The sequence below is a fragment of the Triticum urartu genome, chromosome 3A (genome assembly GCF_056163025.1).
Source record: "Triticum urartu cultivar PI428250 chromosome 3A, HENAU_Tu73, whole genome shotgun sequence".
In the NCBI taxonomy this organism is placed as follows: Eukaryota; Viridiplantae; Streptophyta; class Magnoliopsida; order Poales; family Poaceae; genus Triticum; species Triticum urartu.
Window position 1 is genome coordinate 688,563,710 of NC_141875.1, and position 19,158 is coordinate 688,582,867.

Below are 19,158 nucleotides of genomic sequence, written 5' to 3' on the forward strand. Positions count from 1 at the left end.
GTGGTGCTGGTCGTCCGCGAGAAACAACGAGAATCACAACAAAAATGCAGACGAACAGAGAAGCTGCAGTTTCTTATCAGGCAGCATGCTACTGAGTGGAAAGGCCGAAATAAAACATGCATAACTGAAAGCCCAAGCACTAGCTACAAATGGATCCCGCCCCGGAGGAATAAGTCGTGATAAATTGTGATGGAGCTTACACAACAAGCACTTGAGAAGGAGGGTGGGGACAGCAGCTGGTGATGATGAAGGTGACCTGGTTTTTTGCTGCCGCTGGACATCTGAACCAAGCGAGTCAAGCTATGCGTGCCGAAGCACTAGCGGCCAAGAAGGCGTGTTGGCCGAGCAGAGGGGGATTGGAAGGACCATTGTGGCAACTGGCAACTTTGTACCTTGCTGTTACTCGGTCCGTTCCAAAATAAATAACCCAACTTTGTACTAAAATTAGTACAAAGTTAGTACAAAGTTGGGTCATCTATTTTGAAACGGAGGGAGTAGGTCACTTGGGCGCGCCGCTGCCTGCCATCCTAGTAAAAAGTAATGTCTCACGCCTTTAAGATCCATACATTCACTCCAATCATGATAGAACAGCTGTGTGCTTCAAACCGATGTTGCCTACACCCTAGGAAAGCATGAGATATCCCCTGAATGACAAAGGCAAGGCAAGAGAAATGAGCTAGGGAATACTTGGTGCTTGGTTGCTTCGCACAGCTGTGTGGTTGTGGGCTTGTCACTGCTGTGGTGTGTGGATGTGCGTGCCGACCTAACAAAAAAGAAGAAAAACACAAGGAAAAAACACCCCTTGCTGCTTCATGATCAACATGTTCACCACGTAATTAAATCCTTACACGATCCAAGCTATGCGGAAAGCATCATCAAGCAGAATTCACAACATGTGCCGTTCGAGTAATGGCACATCTCATGATTGTGCGAACAGGTTGAGTTTCGCTTCTACTAGCAAAAAGAAGTGTGTTCATGGGATCACATCAGTAACTACAGGAGAGCGTGGACATATTTACGGAGTGAAGTGTTCATTATATTGCAGGTCAGTGGCCCGGACCTCGCAGAAGCTTCACATTTTATCATGGGAAAGGCGGTACCTGCAATAAACACGCAGATGTTCAGTTCAGTTGGCTCTTCATAAAACAGAAACTGTACTAGGATCAGAGGAGCGCCAGGGCAGCATACCTTTCAAACTCTAGCTTCTGGACCACAATACCATTCAGCAAAAGCTCCGAGTCGAACACTCCCAAACCTGCAACAGTGGCAACAGAGAATTACAGAATTGATCCATAAATTTGAGACATGGAGAAAGCACAGAAGAAATAACTTAGAGAACAAAAGGCATGTGGCGCCAGTGTATTGGTAAATACCATTCTTAATGAACGGTAAACAGATGTTGCCGTCTTGTTCACAAGAGATTACAAAGGCTCCTTCCAAATTCTTATTCTTCATCATAGACACTGTGATCCTCTCCAATAGCTGACAAGCCAGCAAACATAATCAGCATAAAAGCAAGTTAATAAAAAACGATAATGATGTCTAGAAGACCTTCAATTGTATCCATGACAGCAGTGAAAAAAATAAACTGGCAATCAATCAATTCATCGCAACACAGGTGCACATCAAGAGGAAAGAACCAAGTCAAGAAAACAGAATTCAACACAGGTAACAACACAATGTTACAAGTAGCAGATACAGGGTTGCAATTTGGCTCTGTAGCATACTTCTGTAGCTTACAGATTTCTTTTTATTCTGCAATGCAATCATAAGGTCTCAGAATGTTTGGTGCAATTTACATAACAAGCCAAAAATTGATAAAAAATTACTCACTTGGACAATTCATCAGATCGAAAAATTAGTATATCTATTCGAACATTAAACTCACACTGGAAGACAGTGGAGAAGCCAACTGACACTAAGAAATGAATGCAACAAAGGGTAATATAAATTTTACTGCAAACCAAAACATCATGCGGATCACTACCAACAGAGAAGGGACATTGTCATGGATAGTCGTAGGATAACCAATTTCTTTGGAAGATAAGGATGTAGGATAACCAGTTGCATACCTTGCCACCAGCTGCCACTACTAAACATTTCAGAAGCTCCTTGCTAGGCTTAGCATTTCGCGTGATTAGTACTCTTCTACCCTACAATGGATTTCAGGGATAAATGAACATCACAATAAATTTTCTAAGATATTATGATTATACAATTGTCCTCTGCCACTATTTATTTTTTCCTATTTTGATTTGATCAGAAATTTCAATGCTAAAAAATTAGACACTAACCTCTAACAGTGGCTTTTTGCAGGCTTGGCTTAGTGAGACGGGCATGCTGAAGCGTAGCTCCTTTTCCTTCTTTGTATCCCTCATTATGTATTTTTTCTCATCAATGAAGCACCTTGCTTCTCCACAGCACTCAAGCCATGATGGTGTGACTACAGGTATGCCCATGGCCATTGCTTCTAGCATGTTCCTTGTACGAGCAAACTTTTCAGCAACGAAGTGTGTAGCCTCTGAAATAGTTGTTGCCACTGGTAATCCGAAGTGCATCAATATCTGTCAATGTCCAAAAAAATTGAAAAGGTGAGGAACATCAAGCTATCTTCAGTTACTTGTGTATAGTATATGCAGATGATGAAATGAACTACCTTTGTTTGATCTTTGATGGTTTCGCTGTCCATGCTTTGGCTGAACAGAACACGGACTGTGGACATATTTCTCCTTCTTCGCCTGCTTGATTGCAGAACCGGAGATGCTTCACTCCGAAAAAGACTAGCAAGCTCTCTGGAAGCTGGTGATTTCAGAAGGCCTCTTTTCAGTGGCTTCTTTGATGTATGTGCCTTAGATTGGGGCTCTGTGCTTCTTAACTCTCTCAGTGGTACTCTATTCGCCAAACAAGAGTCACTGACTTTCTGTTCAGATGTTGATTGTTTTTTCAGTTCAGCGCTTAGTGTTCTTTCAAGCTGATTGGTATCCGAAGCTTCTTTCTGAACTCCTTTCACCTTGCTCCGAGTTGTTGTAGCTGATGCTTTAAGATTACCTGAAGAAGACTTGTGGGTCAATTTCATGCCTTTTATGGTATCAGGATCAAATACGCTTGCTGGTTTTGCTCTTGGTAACTCTGTTACTTCGGTAGTTTCGGCTCTGTCTGCACTTGATCTGGTAGCTTTCTTGAACCCAACTTTTGAGCTTCCTGAGGTAAATGTATATGTTCTCTTTCTTTTAGGGTGGATTACAGCATTTTTACCTAATAAACAGGGACTGTTTGATCCCTCTGCACCAGATCCCATGATTACATCTGACACCTCATCATTTATGGCTCCTCTTGAAACCCGACTCTCCGTGCTTCTTTTTGCTTTCCCGGTCATCTGTTTTGCATTCCTCCTTGTTTTTGACTTACTGGGACAATTCGTCAAAGGGATTGAACTTTCACCCCTTGGTCTTCCCATGTGGTCTACCTTGAGTTGCTTGAGTTGCGATGTCATTCCCCCTGAGCTCTGAGGTAAGCAGGCTAGCTTTTGCTCTTGAACTAGCAAGTTTACTGAGCAAATTGTATCCACTTTGTTTTCTTTTCCCAAAGTGTTTTCCAAGTGTTCATGCTCCCTGACATCAGAACTGACAGTTGGTCCATTGAACAGTGCTTCCATCGCTTCAGCTGCCATTTGAGTGTTTGGCCCAATATCATATGCTGCATATGAATCTTCAGTAGCACCAACTGGTTCTGGTTTCTTCAGATAGTTCATGCCCAAGTCCTCATCAATACATTCTAGCATGGCCCCAGCCCTGGTACCTGATCCATAGCCACCACATCCCTGGGAGTCCAAACGATTTTTGACATGAACTCTTGGATTTTCCCTGGAAATGTTACCACTTATGCAGTCATCAAGGTTGGGAGTATCCAACCAGTCAAAAACAGCTGCCTTCTCAAGTGGGTAGCTGTGGTCAACCCTTTTAGCCAAGAACTGAGCTACTTTTGAGCCTAAAGTGGGAGGTGACTTTGTCGCACTTATCTGCTCAACGGTTATTGTCTGAGAAGCTTCCATGTCATCTTCTACTAGCAGCCTATCCACAATATCAAAAGCACTGGCCTGTGATGCATCTCCTGGCTCCTGCGAATTAAGGTACTCCAACCTTGCACGTTCTCTTGGAGCAGTCATTGCTCGTGCTGTAAGCAAGTCCCTGTTACCAACACTATATAGATCATTATCTGAGAGCGAAACTGTTAAAATAACAAGGGAACGGAACTGGTACTGAAATTTCCTCAGATTAAATTGATTGGAATGGTAATAAAATACTTAGGACGGCAAGGTATCCAATTCATATACAGACACCCAAATGTGAATACTACAGCAACACAGAATGAATGGTGATCATAACATATTTGGGATGCCAAAGTATCCAATCAGTATAGGCAGGCCCAAATGCACTTAAAGAGAATGTAGGAACACAAGGAGTGTAAATGAGTTGTGCTGACTGCTGAGTTGTTCAGGGATACTGAGAATGAGGGCAACACAGGCAACTGCAAGCAGAGCTTGCCAATAGACAGAATTTTGAGGTGACCAGTGGTTCATAGCCACTATCAAGGATTAAAACAATGTCAGGTTCAGATTAGACAGTGTTCGCACAAAAAGAAAGTGGATATCAGAATTTGCATCTATAATGTGGATTTCGGATCGTTCAGCCTGCCACTAAGATCACTTTCAGATATGCATCACAGTGACTAAAAGCTTATTTATATTGCTATAAACGGTACTGCAATCAGTTGCACGCGCGCTATTTCCTCTAAAACACAGCAACAGTCCTTGTCCACGGCGCGGAATAGGCATCCGTAGCGCAGAGAGTAAATCAAAGTAGCATCTATTCCCGGATTCGAATCGGACAGTGATGAGGAACATGGCGACTTCAGCATCCTACAAACCAGCAGCACGAAATTTCTCGACGGCACCAGAACCGCGAACCCAGAAATCGATCGGCGCGGCGCGCACCAAGAGATGGCGAACGGCGGCAGGATTTAACCAATGGTCGGATGGAGAACAGCCTCGTACCTCGGAGCCCGACGGCCGGCGAGAGTGGCGGGGCGGAGTCGCGGCAGCAGGGAACGCGATGTTCCGGCGAGGGAGAGCGGGAGACGGCGACGGCGGCGACGCGGGTGAGAGGCGGAGGGGCGCGGGGGTCCGTGTGGTCGGAGCGCGGGCTGGGACGGGGTCGAGGCGTCGGCGGCGACGAAGGTACGGGGGCGGCGGCAGCGGTGCGGGTGGGGGGAGGGAGGGGAGGGGGCCAGTGGGAGGGAAGAAAGCCCGCGCACGGGGAAAGGGTGGAGGGGAAGTGTGCTGTAGAAGCCAAAAACATCGCGCCGTGGTGAAATCTTTTGGAGCGAAAATGATAATGTCTTTTCCGATAATGCATTTGGTGGAGTTTCTAGGACGAAAATAAATAATGAACTGTTTTTTTTTGCAGGGATAAATAATGAAATGTTACCATTACCTACAATCCGAAATGCGTGCCGCTTTCCACTAAAATAACTCATGTGTTTGATTACCTTCGTGAGTTAGTCTGTACAAGTAACTTAGCTGGTACATCATTTTAAGACCGATGAAGTCATCACAGACGGATCTGCAGTTGACGGAGACGTCTACTCTCACTGAATGAATATCGCCTAAAAAACTGAGATAAATTTAGCAAAATGCAAGCACCAACGACCTGAACCAAGCCAACAAGGCCAAAATGGAGACCATGAAAGAGATGAGCCGATCGTCAGGCAACAGTAGGACTGAGGACTCCACGTTGTAGGGTTGTCCTTATGTCCTCAACATAGCGGTTGAATCTTGCTACATTCAACCTCGTTGTGTGAGATAAATTGTTCCCATATGCCTCCCATTCATACCGCCCAACCCATTGTAGCTGCTCTCTCTCTCTCTAGTTTGGCCACTAGCACTAACATATTTAGGAGGCTACAAGAGAAGTAATACAAAGGTAATGTGACCTTTATAAGGGCAAGTCATGCGTAGACCATGGAAGGTTGTTGACCGCATTAACTATCCATCTGTATGAAATCCGGACTAACATCTAGAAAAAAAGAAATCTCAACATTAAGGTACTTAGATTTATGGTCTTTGCATATATGACATAATAAATAAAAAAAGAGAGAGTATTTTCTTAATAATATCCATCCATGTCTTACCTTGGCGAAAGCACACAGTTTAAGCTACCCCCCACAGTCACTTGTCAACAAACAAAATCATTTTGTGCACCAGACTTAGCTAAATTGTTCTGTGAATTTTCATCTATCTATGTCGTATCTCAAAAACACAAAGAAAAATTACTAGTAGAAATTGCCACATTGGGAACGGAACGTGTTTAACACAAATGCTTAAGATTGTTCACAAGAAAGTAGGGATCCTTCTTGCAAATTCATGGATATAAATTACCCAATACACGCTAACCAGAAAAAGCATGAAGATCTGCAATAGCAAGGCAGGCGGATGCATATTTTGAACTAGAAAGGAAACATCATCAAACGTAGTGACCTGATCAAATATCCACGCAAAAAAAGGTACTAGAAGCGCAAATCACTGAGGGACAACACCTACTCTTTCTTTGACTTACACCTAGGGCACCCCCCTTAGCGGCATGCTATTAGAGCGACGATAATGCTTTTTTCAACCCAACCCACTTCTGCAGCGCCCTGCTAATAGTAGGCGCGGCCCCATGGCAGTGCTTGGTTGATACTATGGTAGAAGAAAATGATGGAGGTGACACCACTGTCATGGAAATGCATATTGCAGAACTCCGCTCTCCGCCTGATGTGCTTGTACACCATGAGGCTCGTACCGACTCTTCCACAACCCAAAGACAATTTATCCACTATGCTTAGTATTATGATTAGGGCTCTTGATAATCCCTAAGCGCAAGGAATTGTCGTAGCACTTCACAATGATGGAGGTGGAAAGTATGGCGTGTCGAACCCACAAGAAGCTAAAGGTAGGATTGGTATTCGCTCAGATCATATCTGCCACTCATACACACCTACATATACCAAATGTTTGCTTTATCTAGAAAGGATGGGTTTACTAGATACTAAAGAACGTAAAAATATGATATGTTTACTAGATACTAAAGAACGTAGGAATAAAAGTTAGGTGCTACCTAAGTAAAAGTACAATATAACACAATATAATACAAGTAGTGAGTGTGGAATAGTGGTGGTATGGTGTGCGGAATTGTCCCTAGGCAATCAACTAAGTCACTAAATTGATTATCATCATTGCAATTTTATATGTGGGAGAGGCGTTTGCTAACATACTATATGTACTTGGAATCGTACGTTCTTATGATTGAAACTATTAGCAAGCATCTGCAACTACTAACAAGTTGATTAAGATAAACCTGACCATAGCATTAATAAACCCCCCCCTTCAACCCCATATGCATCAATTTCTACACCCAGCCTCGACAATTCACTTTGGCCGGCCTATGCATAGTCTTATCAACATACTACTTAATAACCTAAGGCAGGTTCCACGCGTGTGCTCATATGATGGGGACCATGGGACAATAACATAACAACATGCAACTCAAACCAATCATAGCAATTCACCAATTATGAATAGGACAACAACAATTGACTCAGACAAAAAGAAGATGCAAGAAACCATTGGGTAATAATCATAGCATCAAACACCATGTTCAAGTAGGGGACTATGGTGGGTTGCGGGAGAGTAGACCACTTAATACTAATAGAGAGCGAGGAAAGTGATGAAGATCTCGGTGAAGACGATGACACTGATAAAGACGATTGCCACAGTGATGATTCCCCAGTGGCACTCTGGCGGCACCGGGAGAGAGGGGAGAGAGGCTCCCCTCCTTTTCTGTCTTCCATGGCCTCTCCCCTAGATAGGAAGAGGTTTCCCCCTCTGGTCCTTGGCCTCCATGGCTCCCGGAGATGCGAGAGAACATCTGAGATTGGATATCTTCTCTCTCCATTTCTTTGTTTTTCGGTACTGTTTCTGTGGCCAAGCACTATTTCTTAAATATCAAGAGATCCATAAATCCGATTGGTCTGAAATTCTAAGTGTATTTTTTCTCAAAAATTAGCTTTCTTTCGGCGAAAGAAGAGCATGAACCGACCTCCAGAGCCTCCACACGGACACCCCAAGAGGCCTAGGCCCTGGCTGCAAGCCTAGGCCATGTGGGGCATGATGAGAACATTATTGCAGAGAAGCCTAGCTATGGGGTGGAAAAACTGGTCTTACTGGCTTTTTCTATGGTGGTATGTAGGTTGTAGGTTGTAGTTCACAAGTAGTTTAGGTGCCACTTTTATTACAATCCATCAAGGGCCGAAAGAACAAAAAGCATGAGAATGATTAGTCCATCGTTAGGCAAAGTAATACAATTGTTGCCGCCCTCGAAGAACACACTTTTGTCCTCCTACCCACTATTTCTACATCCATTTCAATGGTGCGAGAAGTGTTCCTTCATGCCTCCCATTCACATTGTTCCCACCACACTGCTCTCTCCCTCCCTCCCTCCCTCCTCTCTCTCTCTCTCTCTCTCTCTCTCTCTCTCTCCTTGTGTCTCGCGTCAACTCCTTACTTTGTCCACTAGTAGTAACATATTTAGGAGGCTACAAGAAAACTAATAGAGAGGGAACACAACCTTTATAAGGGCAAGTCATGTGTGGACCTTGGAAGGTGGTGACCAAGTTAGCCATCCATCAATTAAATGTGAACTAACATTTAGTACAAATGAAATCTCAACATTAAGGTTGTTCGGTTTATGGTCTTAGCATATAATATATACCGAAAAATATATTTCATTCATAATATTCATCCATGCCTTATCTTGGCTGAACCACACATTTTAAGCTACATCCCAACTCAACTGTCAATAACAAATATCATTTTCTGTATCCGACATAGCAACATTGTTCTATGAATTTCCATGTACCTGCGTTGTAGTACAAGTATGCAAAGCAATATTGGTAGTAAAAAAATGTCAGATCAGGAATGGAACGTGTCCAACACAAATGCTTAAGTTTATTCACAGGAAATTCGCATCCCTGCTGCAAATGCTTACCGGTTATTTGTCCAATACGCACTAAACCAAGAAAAAATTATGAAGAACTGCAACAATGCGACCGGCAGACACATCTTTTGAACTACTTACAAAAGAAACATCATCAGACGTAGTAACGTGATCTAATATCCACACGAAGAGACTAGAAAAGAGCAAACCATAGAAGAAAAACACTTTTTCTTTTAGTTTCACCTAGGCCACATCCCCTAGCAGCATGCTAGCAGAACGACAATGATGCGGTCCTCAACCGCTGCCTTCTGCCCAAGCACCCTGCTGATAGTAGATGCTGCCCCACGGTAGTGCTTGGTTGATGCAGAGGTGGAAGAAAATGATGGAGGTTGTTAGGAATAGGCAACTTGTATTCCCATGAGGCCATAGGCCGATATATATATACATGTACAGGTGTGGAATATATGCAGGAAACCCCTTATACAACGGGATAAATACAAAGGGGTACATGACTTATATTATAACTCTAACACCCCCCCTCAAACTCATGGTGGATGAACAACACTGAGTTTGGAGAGATAAAAGCCATGTTGTGCTCTAGTCTGAGCCTTCGTCAGGAAATCCGCCAACTGTAACTCGGAAGGCACATACTGAAGATCAATAACCTGATCCTGCACACCAGCGCGCACATAGAAAGCATCAACACTAATATGCTTGGTGAGCTCATGCTTCACAGGATCGCGTGCAATGGTAATAGCACCTGTACTGTCAGATAAAAGCAGAGTCGGTGTAGTGACAGAAACACCAAAATCCTGAAGTAACCACCGTAACCAAGTCACCTCTGCCGTCAAAAGAGCCATTGCTCGCAACTCAGCCTCGGCACTCGAACGGGAAACTGCAAGCTGTTTCTTCGTCTTCCAGGCAATGAGAGAACCACCAAGAAAAACACAGTAAGCAGAAAGTGAACGGCGATCGGAAGGATCACTAGCCCACGTAGCATCCGAATAGGCCTGGAGCTGTAAAGAACTGGAGCAAGGAAAGAATAGACGGTGAGAGATCGTGCCTTGAAGATATCGAAGAACACGAATGAGATGACTATAGTGAACCGAGGTGGGGGCAGAGACAAACTGACTCAGAATATGAACCGGATAAGAGATGTCCGGACGAGTGACAGCTAGATAGACAAGACTGCCAACAAGATGACGATAACGCGTCGGGTCAGGGAGAGGATCACCATCAGTAGCACGGAGGTGAACATTGAGCTCCATAGGAGTCTCAACAATGCGCTCGTCAGTAAGAGCAGCACGAGCAAGAAGATCCTGGATATACTTTTCCTGGGATATAAAAAAGCCATCAGAGGTAGAAGAGACTTCAATCCCAAGAAAGTAGCGAAGAGGTCCAAGATCAGACATAAGAAACTGCTCACTAAGACGTGCCTTTACAAAGGAAATATACTCGGGGTCATCCCCCGTGATGATCATGTCATCAACATAAAGAAGAAGAAGAGTCCGACCACGAGGAGAAAGGTGAATAAACAATGCTGGATCATGAGCACTTGCTAAAAAACCAGCAGCAGTGATCACAGAGGCAAAGCGCTCAAACCAGGCGCGGGGGGCTTGCTTAAGGCCATAGAGAGAGCGACAAAGACGACATACCATGCCATCAGGAACAGAATACCCAGGTGGTGGCTGCATGTACACCTCCTCACGCAGCTCACCATTAAGAAAGGCATTCTTAACATCAAGCTGAGATATAGACCAGTGGCGTGCAGAGGCAACGGCAAGAAGTGTACGAACAGTGGTCATATGAGCCACAGGAGCAAAAGTCTCGTCGTAATCACGACCATGCTCCTGCTGAAAACCACGAGCCACAAGACGAGCTTTGTGACGCTCAAGAGAACCATCGGAGCGAGTCTTAACCTTGTAGACCCACTTACAAGTGATCGGACGGACTCCGGGAGGAAGAGAAACAAGATCCCAGGTACCAGTGCGTTCAAGAGCAGCAATCTCCTCTGCCATCGCAAACTGCCATTCAGGATGAACAACAGCCTGACGGTAAGAAGTCGGCTCAAGAACAGCAGCACCAGCGGTGGGAAATCTAAAGCGATCAACAGGCGGACGAGGACGAGAACGCAAGCCATAAGTAGGCTGAGAGGAAGATGACGACCCATCCACAGAGGCATCGACTGGTCGTGGACGACGAGTGTAATGCTGAGGAAAAGATGGAATAATAGAAGGAGGAATCGGCAAGGTAGAATCAGGGGGTGGCGACGAAGAAGTCACCGGAGATGAAGGTGTAGAATCCAGTGACAGGCTGGGAGAGGAGACCGGGGAGGAAGTCACCGGAGATGAAGGTGGAGAACCCGGTGACATGCTAGGCGAGGAGACCGGGGAGGATGGTGGCTGCAAATCAACTAGATGTGGAGAAGGAGAGGAAGTGGAACGGAGAGGTACAGTCTCGGCGGGGGTGATAGGTGAGTCAGGAAAAGTGAGGAAAGAGATATCCTGCACTGAAAAAGTCGAGGAAGATGGGCGTGGGTAGAAGGGACGAGACTCGTCAAAAGTCACATCTCGAGAAATACGCATCCGACGACCAATAGGATCCCAACAACGATAGCCCTTATGCTCATCACTGTAGCCTAAGAAGACACACTCAACAGACTGAGCGGTCAGTTTGGTGCGTTCGCGAGGGGCAAGAAGAACATAGCAAACACAACCAAACGAGCGAAGCAGTGAATAATCGGGAGAACAATAAAAAAGCCGCTCGAAAGGAACACCACCCTGTAGAGCAGCAGAAGGCTGTATATTGATAAGATAGGTGGATGTGGAGACGGCCTCAGCCCAAAAATGAGGCGGGAGAGAGGCAGGAATCATCAATGCATGAGCCGTCTCAAGAAGATGTCGATGCTTTCGCTCAACCACACCATTCTGAGCATGAGTACCAGGACAAGAGAATTGAGAGAGAGTCCCGTGCTCAGCAAGAACACCACGCAACATCTTAGAGATATACTCGCCAGCGGAGTCAGCACGAAAAACACGAATGGGTGAAGAGAACTGAGTATGAACCATGGCAGCAAAACGCTTATAAATAGACAACACCTCAGAACGAGAAGTCATGAAATAAAGCCATGTGTAACGAGAGAAATCATCTATGAAAATAATATAGTATTTATGACCACCTTTCGAAGCAAAAGGGGCCGGACCCCATACATCAGAATGGACTAAATCGAAAGGACGCTTAGACACTGACTCACTATGTGAATATGGTAACTGAATCTGCTTGCCAAGACGACAACCCTGACACTCTAAAGAGACATCTCCTGAGACAGACCCCAGAAGACCTCGACGAACTAAAGAAGACAACTGAGAACCACACAGATGACCAAGTCGATGATGCCACTGCTGGAAGGAACCAGTGACGGAGGCGACAGAAGCGGAAGAACTGGCGATGGTGGTGGCAGCAGAAGGAACATGAAGCCAGTCCAACTCCCAAAGACCCTGAGAATCACGGCGGCGAGGGCCAGCCCCAACCAGAGTGTGCGTGTGACGGTCCTGGACAGAACAAGAGTCAACGTCAAGGATGACGCGACAACCAGAATCCGTAAGTTGACCAGCAGAAAACAAATTCATGGTAAGTCGAAGAACATGAGCAACATCAGGAACAGAATAAGAAGGAGTAGTAAGATTGCCTCTACTAGCAACAGAAAGTGGAGTACCATCAGCAGTGAAGACATGAATAGGAGAATCCAGTGATCGAAGAGAGGACAAAGTGGAAGAATGAGAAGACATATGAAAAGAAGCTCCAGAGTCCAGAACCCATGGGGATGTACCTGACTGTGTAGAGGGTGATTGCTCAGTGCGGGAAGCATCAGTCACAGAACCGGCAGTACCCGTCGAGGAAGAGCCTGAAGCGGCAAGCAGACGCTTAAGTCTCAGAATATCCTGCTCAGTCAAAGCAATGGCTGAAGCTGTCGAGGTAGATGACGAAGTCCCTGAAGATGATGATCGAGCCTTGCGCAGGTGTTTCTTCTTCGTGTAGCACTGAGACTCAAGATGACCATCATTGTTGCAATAGGTGCAATGTGGACGGGGGCGACCTGAGCCTCCAGAAGGAGTGGGCAAGAGCGGCGGAGCACTCGAGCGAGAAGGGGTCGGTGGAGCAGGTGGCGTAGGAGCACGAGTAGCGAGCACAGAGGGAACCTCCAGCAATCCAGCACCACGTAAGCGAGTCTCCTCAGCACGAATCTCAGAAAGCACCTCCATGAGAGAAATACGGCCACGAGCAAACAACTGAGCACGCCGGGGCTCATACTCCTTACGGAGTCGAGACAGGAACTCATAGACGCGACGAAACTCCAAATTGGCCTGGACAGCCTGGCAACAGGGGCATGTACGACACCCATCACTACGGAGAGAATCAAGCTGGCGCCAGATAGCAGAACTCTGTTCATAGAAGTCATCAACAGTAGAGTCACCCTGCTGAAGAGCATGCTCCTGACGGATCACAGAGAGGTATAAGGCATCACCAGAGGGCTGATAGCGCTCACGCAGACGGGTCCACATCTCAAAGACAGTAGAAAGACCCAGAAATTCAGAAGCAAACTGAGGCAGAACACTAGCAGTGAGAACAGCTGCAGCACGAGCATCATCATCAAGCCACTGGGTGTAAACAGACAGAGCACAATGATACGTCTGAAGAGCCTCCTCATAAGCCAAAACCCTCTCATCATAAGCACGATCAGCAGCCTCATCAGCAACCTTAGCCGCATCCTTGGCGGCCTGATTAGCATCCGTAGGAAGAACCGATGGAGTTGGCGGAGTAGGGGCCACCGGAGGAACTGGACGTGGCGGACAGCAGACCTCGCCAGAAAGAACACCCCAAAGACGGATGCCACGCATGTGAATGCGCATGAAGCCAGTAAACTCGGTGTAGTTAGTACCATCAAAGATCACCGGACAGCGAGGGACAGCGACATAGCCCGATGCAGCAGACATTTTTTTTTAGGAATCCGAAGTCGGGCCTGCGAGCGAGAGATGAGACCGAGCGATCCTGAGGCGGCCTTCGAGCGATTGATGGAGGCCTGCGATGTGATTCAGAGATCGAGCGGGAGCGGCAGCTTGATCACCGATCGGGAGAGGAGAGAGATCGCCCCCTGCGGCCTGCTGCTTCGATCGCCGATCGGGAGAGGTGTTTCCGACATACTTTGTACGACGCAATTCCGATGACCTGTGTTTTCGGCCGTTGAGATACACGCGTACGTATACAAGGAGCAAGCAGGCAAACAAGCTGGTCAATGGATTCTTGACGTGAACTAGTACATGCACATGCACATGCACGTACGAAACAATCACGCCGGCTCCTTGATCGCTGAAGCAACTCGCCGGGAACTCACGCACACACGCGAAACAATACGAGGCGCCGATGGATAGCAATAGGTGCGTGTCGCACCTAATACTTTATTTCTTGATCGATCTGGAGAGGAGGGATTGAACGCACGAGTTGCAGCGTGCGAAAAAATTAACCTAGCTCTAATACCATGTTAGGAATAGGCAACTTGTATTCCCATGAGGCCATAGGCCGATATATATATACATGTACAGGTGTGGAACATATGCAGGAAACCCCTTATACAACGGGATAAATATAAAGGGATACATGACTTATATTATAACTCTAACAGAGGTTACACCGCCAACATATGGACATGCAGACTGTATAACTCCGCCACGCCAGGCGTGCAATGCACACTATGGGACTCATGTCGATGCTTCCCCAGCCCCACGCGCAATGTATCCACTGTGTTTAGTCTTGGTATTGGGGCTAACAAAATTTGGAACGTTCTTCACTAAGACTGAGTTTGATCATCATATATATTTTTGGCAGTGAGCCAAGCTCAACTGGTTGGGGGAGTGGATGTGCAAATCCAACACCTGAGTTCAAATCCTCATGGAGGCGAATTTAGGTTCCTTTTTATTTTTGAGAACCAGCCTTTCCTGATACTCATGCAATTTATCTAGAGAACCAGGCTTGGTTATTAAGATAAAAATTCGGGTACTCATGATTAATTGTTGTATGCATCTTTAATTGATGCAGAGGCTGGAGAAGCGAAATTCTTCCCCATTTTTAAGATGCAAACAAATTTGACAGATTTCTTTAGCGATCCATCGGCCTAATTAAGCGAGTTCTACCCTGAGAGTTGGCACCCACGTCGTCCTTAGGGTGACTCGGGAGGTGTTCAGCCGTGGCCGCCGCTAACTTCCCCACTCACTATGTCCTCCTCGTCACCGCGAGTCAACGCCGCATGGGCAAAGGCTCCGGTGGTACGAGGCGGTGGGGCCTTTGCCTTCTCTCTTTTCCTCCCTCGTCGACACTCCGTCTTCGGCTAGCACCATCTGAAGCTCCCTCGGACTTCCCTCCCATGGCTGCAGCGCGTGATGCTCCAGATCCGGCCATCACACATCAGATCTGCTTGCTTCGGCGGCTTCTCGTCATGGCACCACAAAACGTCGGTGGCCTCCTCCGTGGTGTGGAGGTGAGGGCATCTCCAGCCGCGCCCCCAGGAAGGCCTTCTCAGGCGTTTTTCTTGCGCCAGCGCCGAAAAATCGGCCCAGTAGCGCCCCCAGGAGCCCGATTTTCGTCGGCCTGGGCCGAAAACAGCGCCAGTGGACCCAGGCCGAACCCGGCGCGCTGGGGGGCGCCCAGGGGCGCCGGGCGAACTTTTTTGGCGCGAAAAAGCCGCGGGCCCGCCGCGTCAGCGACACGGCTCTCTTCTCGCCCCTTCGTCGTCCTCATCGCCTCGTTTCCCGCGGCAAATCAATGCCAAAGCTGCTGCGCTACCGCGCCGGTCAGCCTGCGCCATTGATGCCTCACGGGCGGCCCAGTGAAGGCCGGACGACGCGCGTCCCTCGCCCTCCCTCGCCCGCCACGCGTACACACGACGGCCACGCGTACGGGCAGCGTCTCGGCCTATATAAGACGCGCACCAGCGTGCTCGGCGACCACACTCTCTCGCCGCCGTCGTTCCTCCCTCTCCTCTCTCTCACCGTCGTTTCTCCCTCTCCTCTCTCTCGCCGTCTCCACCCATGGCCGAGCGCTTCCCTGGTGACGGCGCGGCGGCGAACGGCTTCGGCCGCCGCCATCTCCACGAAGACGAGGCTCGCCTCCTTTACGAGGCCGGGTACCCGGTCCCGCCGGACATGCGATTGCCCGGCGTGTGGAGGATCAGCGCCGGTGGCGTGCCGGTGCCACCACCACCCACCGGGGCGGCGCGGCGTGCGGAGATCGCACGCATCCGCGCGTCCCTACCGCGGGCGGCGAGGGAGGGGCCACGGTACGTCCCCGACAGCCCGCTCTGGGAGCCCTACTTCCGCCGCCGTCACACCGAGCAGCTCGAGGCCACCAACGGCGTCGAGCCCTCCGGCAGGCTCAACTCCAACGGCTGGCGCCGGTGGTGGGGCGTGCCCGGGCGCACGTTGGAGGGCGTCCTCGAGTACATCGAGGGCGGCAACACGCCGCGCCTCGAGTACCCCGATCCCCCGTCCTTCTCACGCAGCCGGGGAAGCTCCTGGACCCCGAGGCGCATGGAGACCGGGGGGTCCTCCTCGTCGTCCGGCGGCTTGCCCTGCCTCCGCCCCGTCAAGCCGGAGCCCCAGGGCACGCCGGTCAGTGCCCGCACGCGCAGCTCTGGCGTCCGCATCGGCAGCGCCAACGCCTCCCCACCCACCGGCCGCTTCGTCCTCGTCAAGCCCAAGCCGGAGCGCGGCCTCCCCGCGGAGTACGAGGAGATAGCCCGGCGCGGCATCTCCGACGAGGACGCCCTGCGGTGGGCGCGGGACGACTACCTCCGCGACGAGATGGTCCGGCAGTGCCGGGCCCTGGAGGAGATCGCCGCACGCAAGCGTGGGCGCGAGGACGAGCACGGCGTCGTGGTCCTCGACAGCGACGACGACGACGACGCCCCCGGACCGTCCAACCCGCCGCGCCAACCAGGGGAGGGATGCAGCAGGGACGACGGAGGCGCAGGCGGGAGCGGGGGCGGCGACGACGACCACGACGACGGCGGCGACTACACGCGGTTCTACCTGAAGGAAATATGCCCTAGAGGCAATAATAAAGTTATTATTTATTTCCTTATATCATGATAAATGTTTATTATTCATGCTAGAATTGTATTAACCGGAAACATAATACATGTGTGAATACATAGACAAACAGAGTGTCACTAGTATGCCTCTACTAGACTAGCTCGTTAATCAAAGATGGTTATGTTTCCTAGCCATGAACAAAAAGTTGTTATTTGATTAATGAGGCCACATCATTGGTTGAATGATCTGATTGACATGACCCATTCTATTAGCTTAGCACCCGATCGTTTAGTATGTTGCTATTGCTTTCTTCATGACTTATACATGTTCCTATGACTATGAGATTATGCAACTCCCGTTTGCCGGAGGAACACTTTGGGTGCTACCAAACGTCACAACGTAAATGGGTGATTATAAAGGAGCATTACAGGTGTCTCCAAAGGTAGATGTTGGGTTGGCGTATTTCGAGATTAGGATTTGTCACTCCGATTGTCGGAGAGGTATCTCTGGGCCCTCTCGGTAATGCACATCACTTAAGCCTTGCAAGCATTGCAACTAATAAGTTAGTTGCGGGATGATGTATTACGGAACGAGTAAAGAGACTTGCCGGTAACGAGATTGAACTAGGTATTGGATACCGACGATCGAATCTCGGGCAAGTAACATACTGATGACAAAGGGAACAACGTATGTTGTTATGCGGTCTGACCGATAAAGATCTTCGTAGAATATGTAGGAGCCAATATGGGCATCCAGGTCCCGCTATTGGTTATTGACAGGAGACGTGTCTCGGTCATGTCTACATTGTTCTCGAACCGTAGGGTCCGCACGCTTAAGGTTTCGATGACAGTTATATTATGAGTTTATGAGTTTTGATGTACCGAAGGAGTTCGGAGTCCCGGATGAGATCGGGGACATGACGAGGAGTCTCAAAATGGTCGAGACGTAAAGATTGATATATTGGACGACTATATTCGGACATCGGAAAGGTTCCGAGTGATTCGGGTATTTTTCGGAGTACCGGGTAGTTACGGGAGAAGTAATGGGCCTTGATGGGCTTTAGTGGGAAGAGGAAAAAGGCTGCTCCGCCCCCCCTCCCCTTTGGTCCGAATTGGACTAGGGAAAAGGGGGCCGGCCACCTCTCCTTCTCCTCCTATTCCTTCTCCCTTCCTCCCCTCTTGGTGGACTCCTACTAGGACTTGGAGTCCTAGTAGGACTCCCCATCCTGGCCGCACCTTATGCCTTGGCCGGCCTCCTCCTCCTCCATCCTTTATATACGGGGGCAGGGGCACCCCATAGACACACAATTGATCATTGAGATCTTTCCTTAGCCGTGTGCGGTGCCCCCTGCCACCAAATTTCACCTCGGTCATATTGTTGCAGTGCTTAGGCGAAGCCCTGCGTCGGTAGTACATCAAGATCGTCACCACGCCGTCGTGCTGACGGAACTCTTCCTCGACGCTTTGCTGGATCGGAGCCCGAGGATCGTCATCGAGCTGAACGTGTGCTAAGAACTCGGAGGTGCCGGAGTAACGGTGCTTGGATCGGTCGGATCGGGAAGAAGACGTACGACTACTTCCTCTACGTTGTGTCAACGCTTCCGTTGCGATCTACAAGGGTACGTAGATCATACTCTCCCCTCGTTGCTATGCATCACCATGGTCTTGCGTGTGCGTAGGAATTTTTTTGAAATTACTACGTTCCCCAACAGTGGCATCCGAGCCTAGGTTTTATGGTTTGATGTTATTTGCACGAGTAGAACACAAGTGAGTTGTGGGCGATACAAGTCATACTGCCTACCAGCATGTCATACTTTGGTTCGGCGGTATTGTTGGACGAGACGACCCGGACCAACCTTACGCGTACGCTTACGCGAGACCGGTTCCCTCGACGTGCTTTGCACATAGATGACTTGCGGGCGACTGTCTCTCCAACTTTAGTTGAACCGAGTGTGGCTATGCCCGGTCCTTGAGAAGGTTAAAACGGAGTCTATTTGACAAACTATCGTTGTGGTTTTGATGCGTAGGTAAGATGAGTTCTTG

The 19,158-nt window shown here is 48.3% G+C and overlaps 2 protein-coding genes across 2 annotated transcripts; both read right to left on the reverse strand.

Moving 5' to 3' along the window:
- Positions 1-789: 789 nt before the first annotated feature.
- On the reverse strand, positions 790-5,265 carry LOC125526726 (BRCT domain-containing DNA repair protein). Its single transcript, XM_087514026.1, is given in 9 exon segments — positions 790-1,011; positions 1,014-1,083; positions 1,085-1,100; positions 1,189-1,255; positions 1,374-1,482; positions 2,073-2,153; positions 2,295-2,564; positions 2,657-4,187; positions 5,054-5,265. Coding segments are annotated over 8 exon segments (2,160 nt in total). The 5' UTR covers positions 4,166-4,187; positions 5,054-5,265; the 3' UTR covers positions 790-973.
- A 6,533-nt stretch (positions 5,266-11,798) lies between these two features.
- Positions 11,799-13,294, reverse strand: LOC147981644 (uncharacterized). The gene is made up of 2 exons (XM_087514030.1): positions 12,862-13,294; positions 11,799-12,583 (listed from the first exon to the last, which is right to left on the reverse strand). Exons 1-2 carry the CDS (start codon positions 13,292-13,294, stop codon positions 12,537-12,539), a joined length of 480 nt encoding a protein of 159 aa, XP_087370156.1. The 3' UTR covers positions 11,799-12,536.
- Positions 13,295-19,158: the final 5,864 nt, after the last annotated feature.

What these genes read in the sequence shown, in the direction of transcription:
- LOC147981644 (XM_087514030.1), bottom strand. Translation starts at nt 13,294, where the DNA reads ATGGAGGTGCTTTCTGAGATTCGTGCTGAGGAGACTCGCTTACGTGGT. An exon ending in ATCACCCTCTACACAGTCAG is followed by an intron (nt 12,584 to 12,861) that starts GTACATCCCCAT and finishes TGTTCTGTCCAG; the next exon opens with GACCGTCACACGCACACTCT.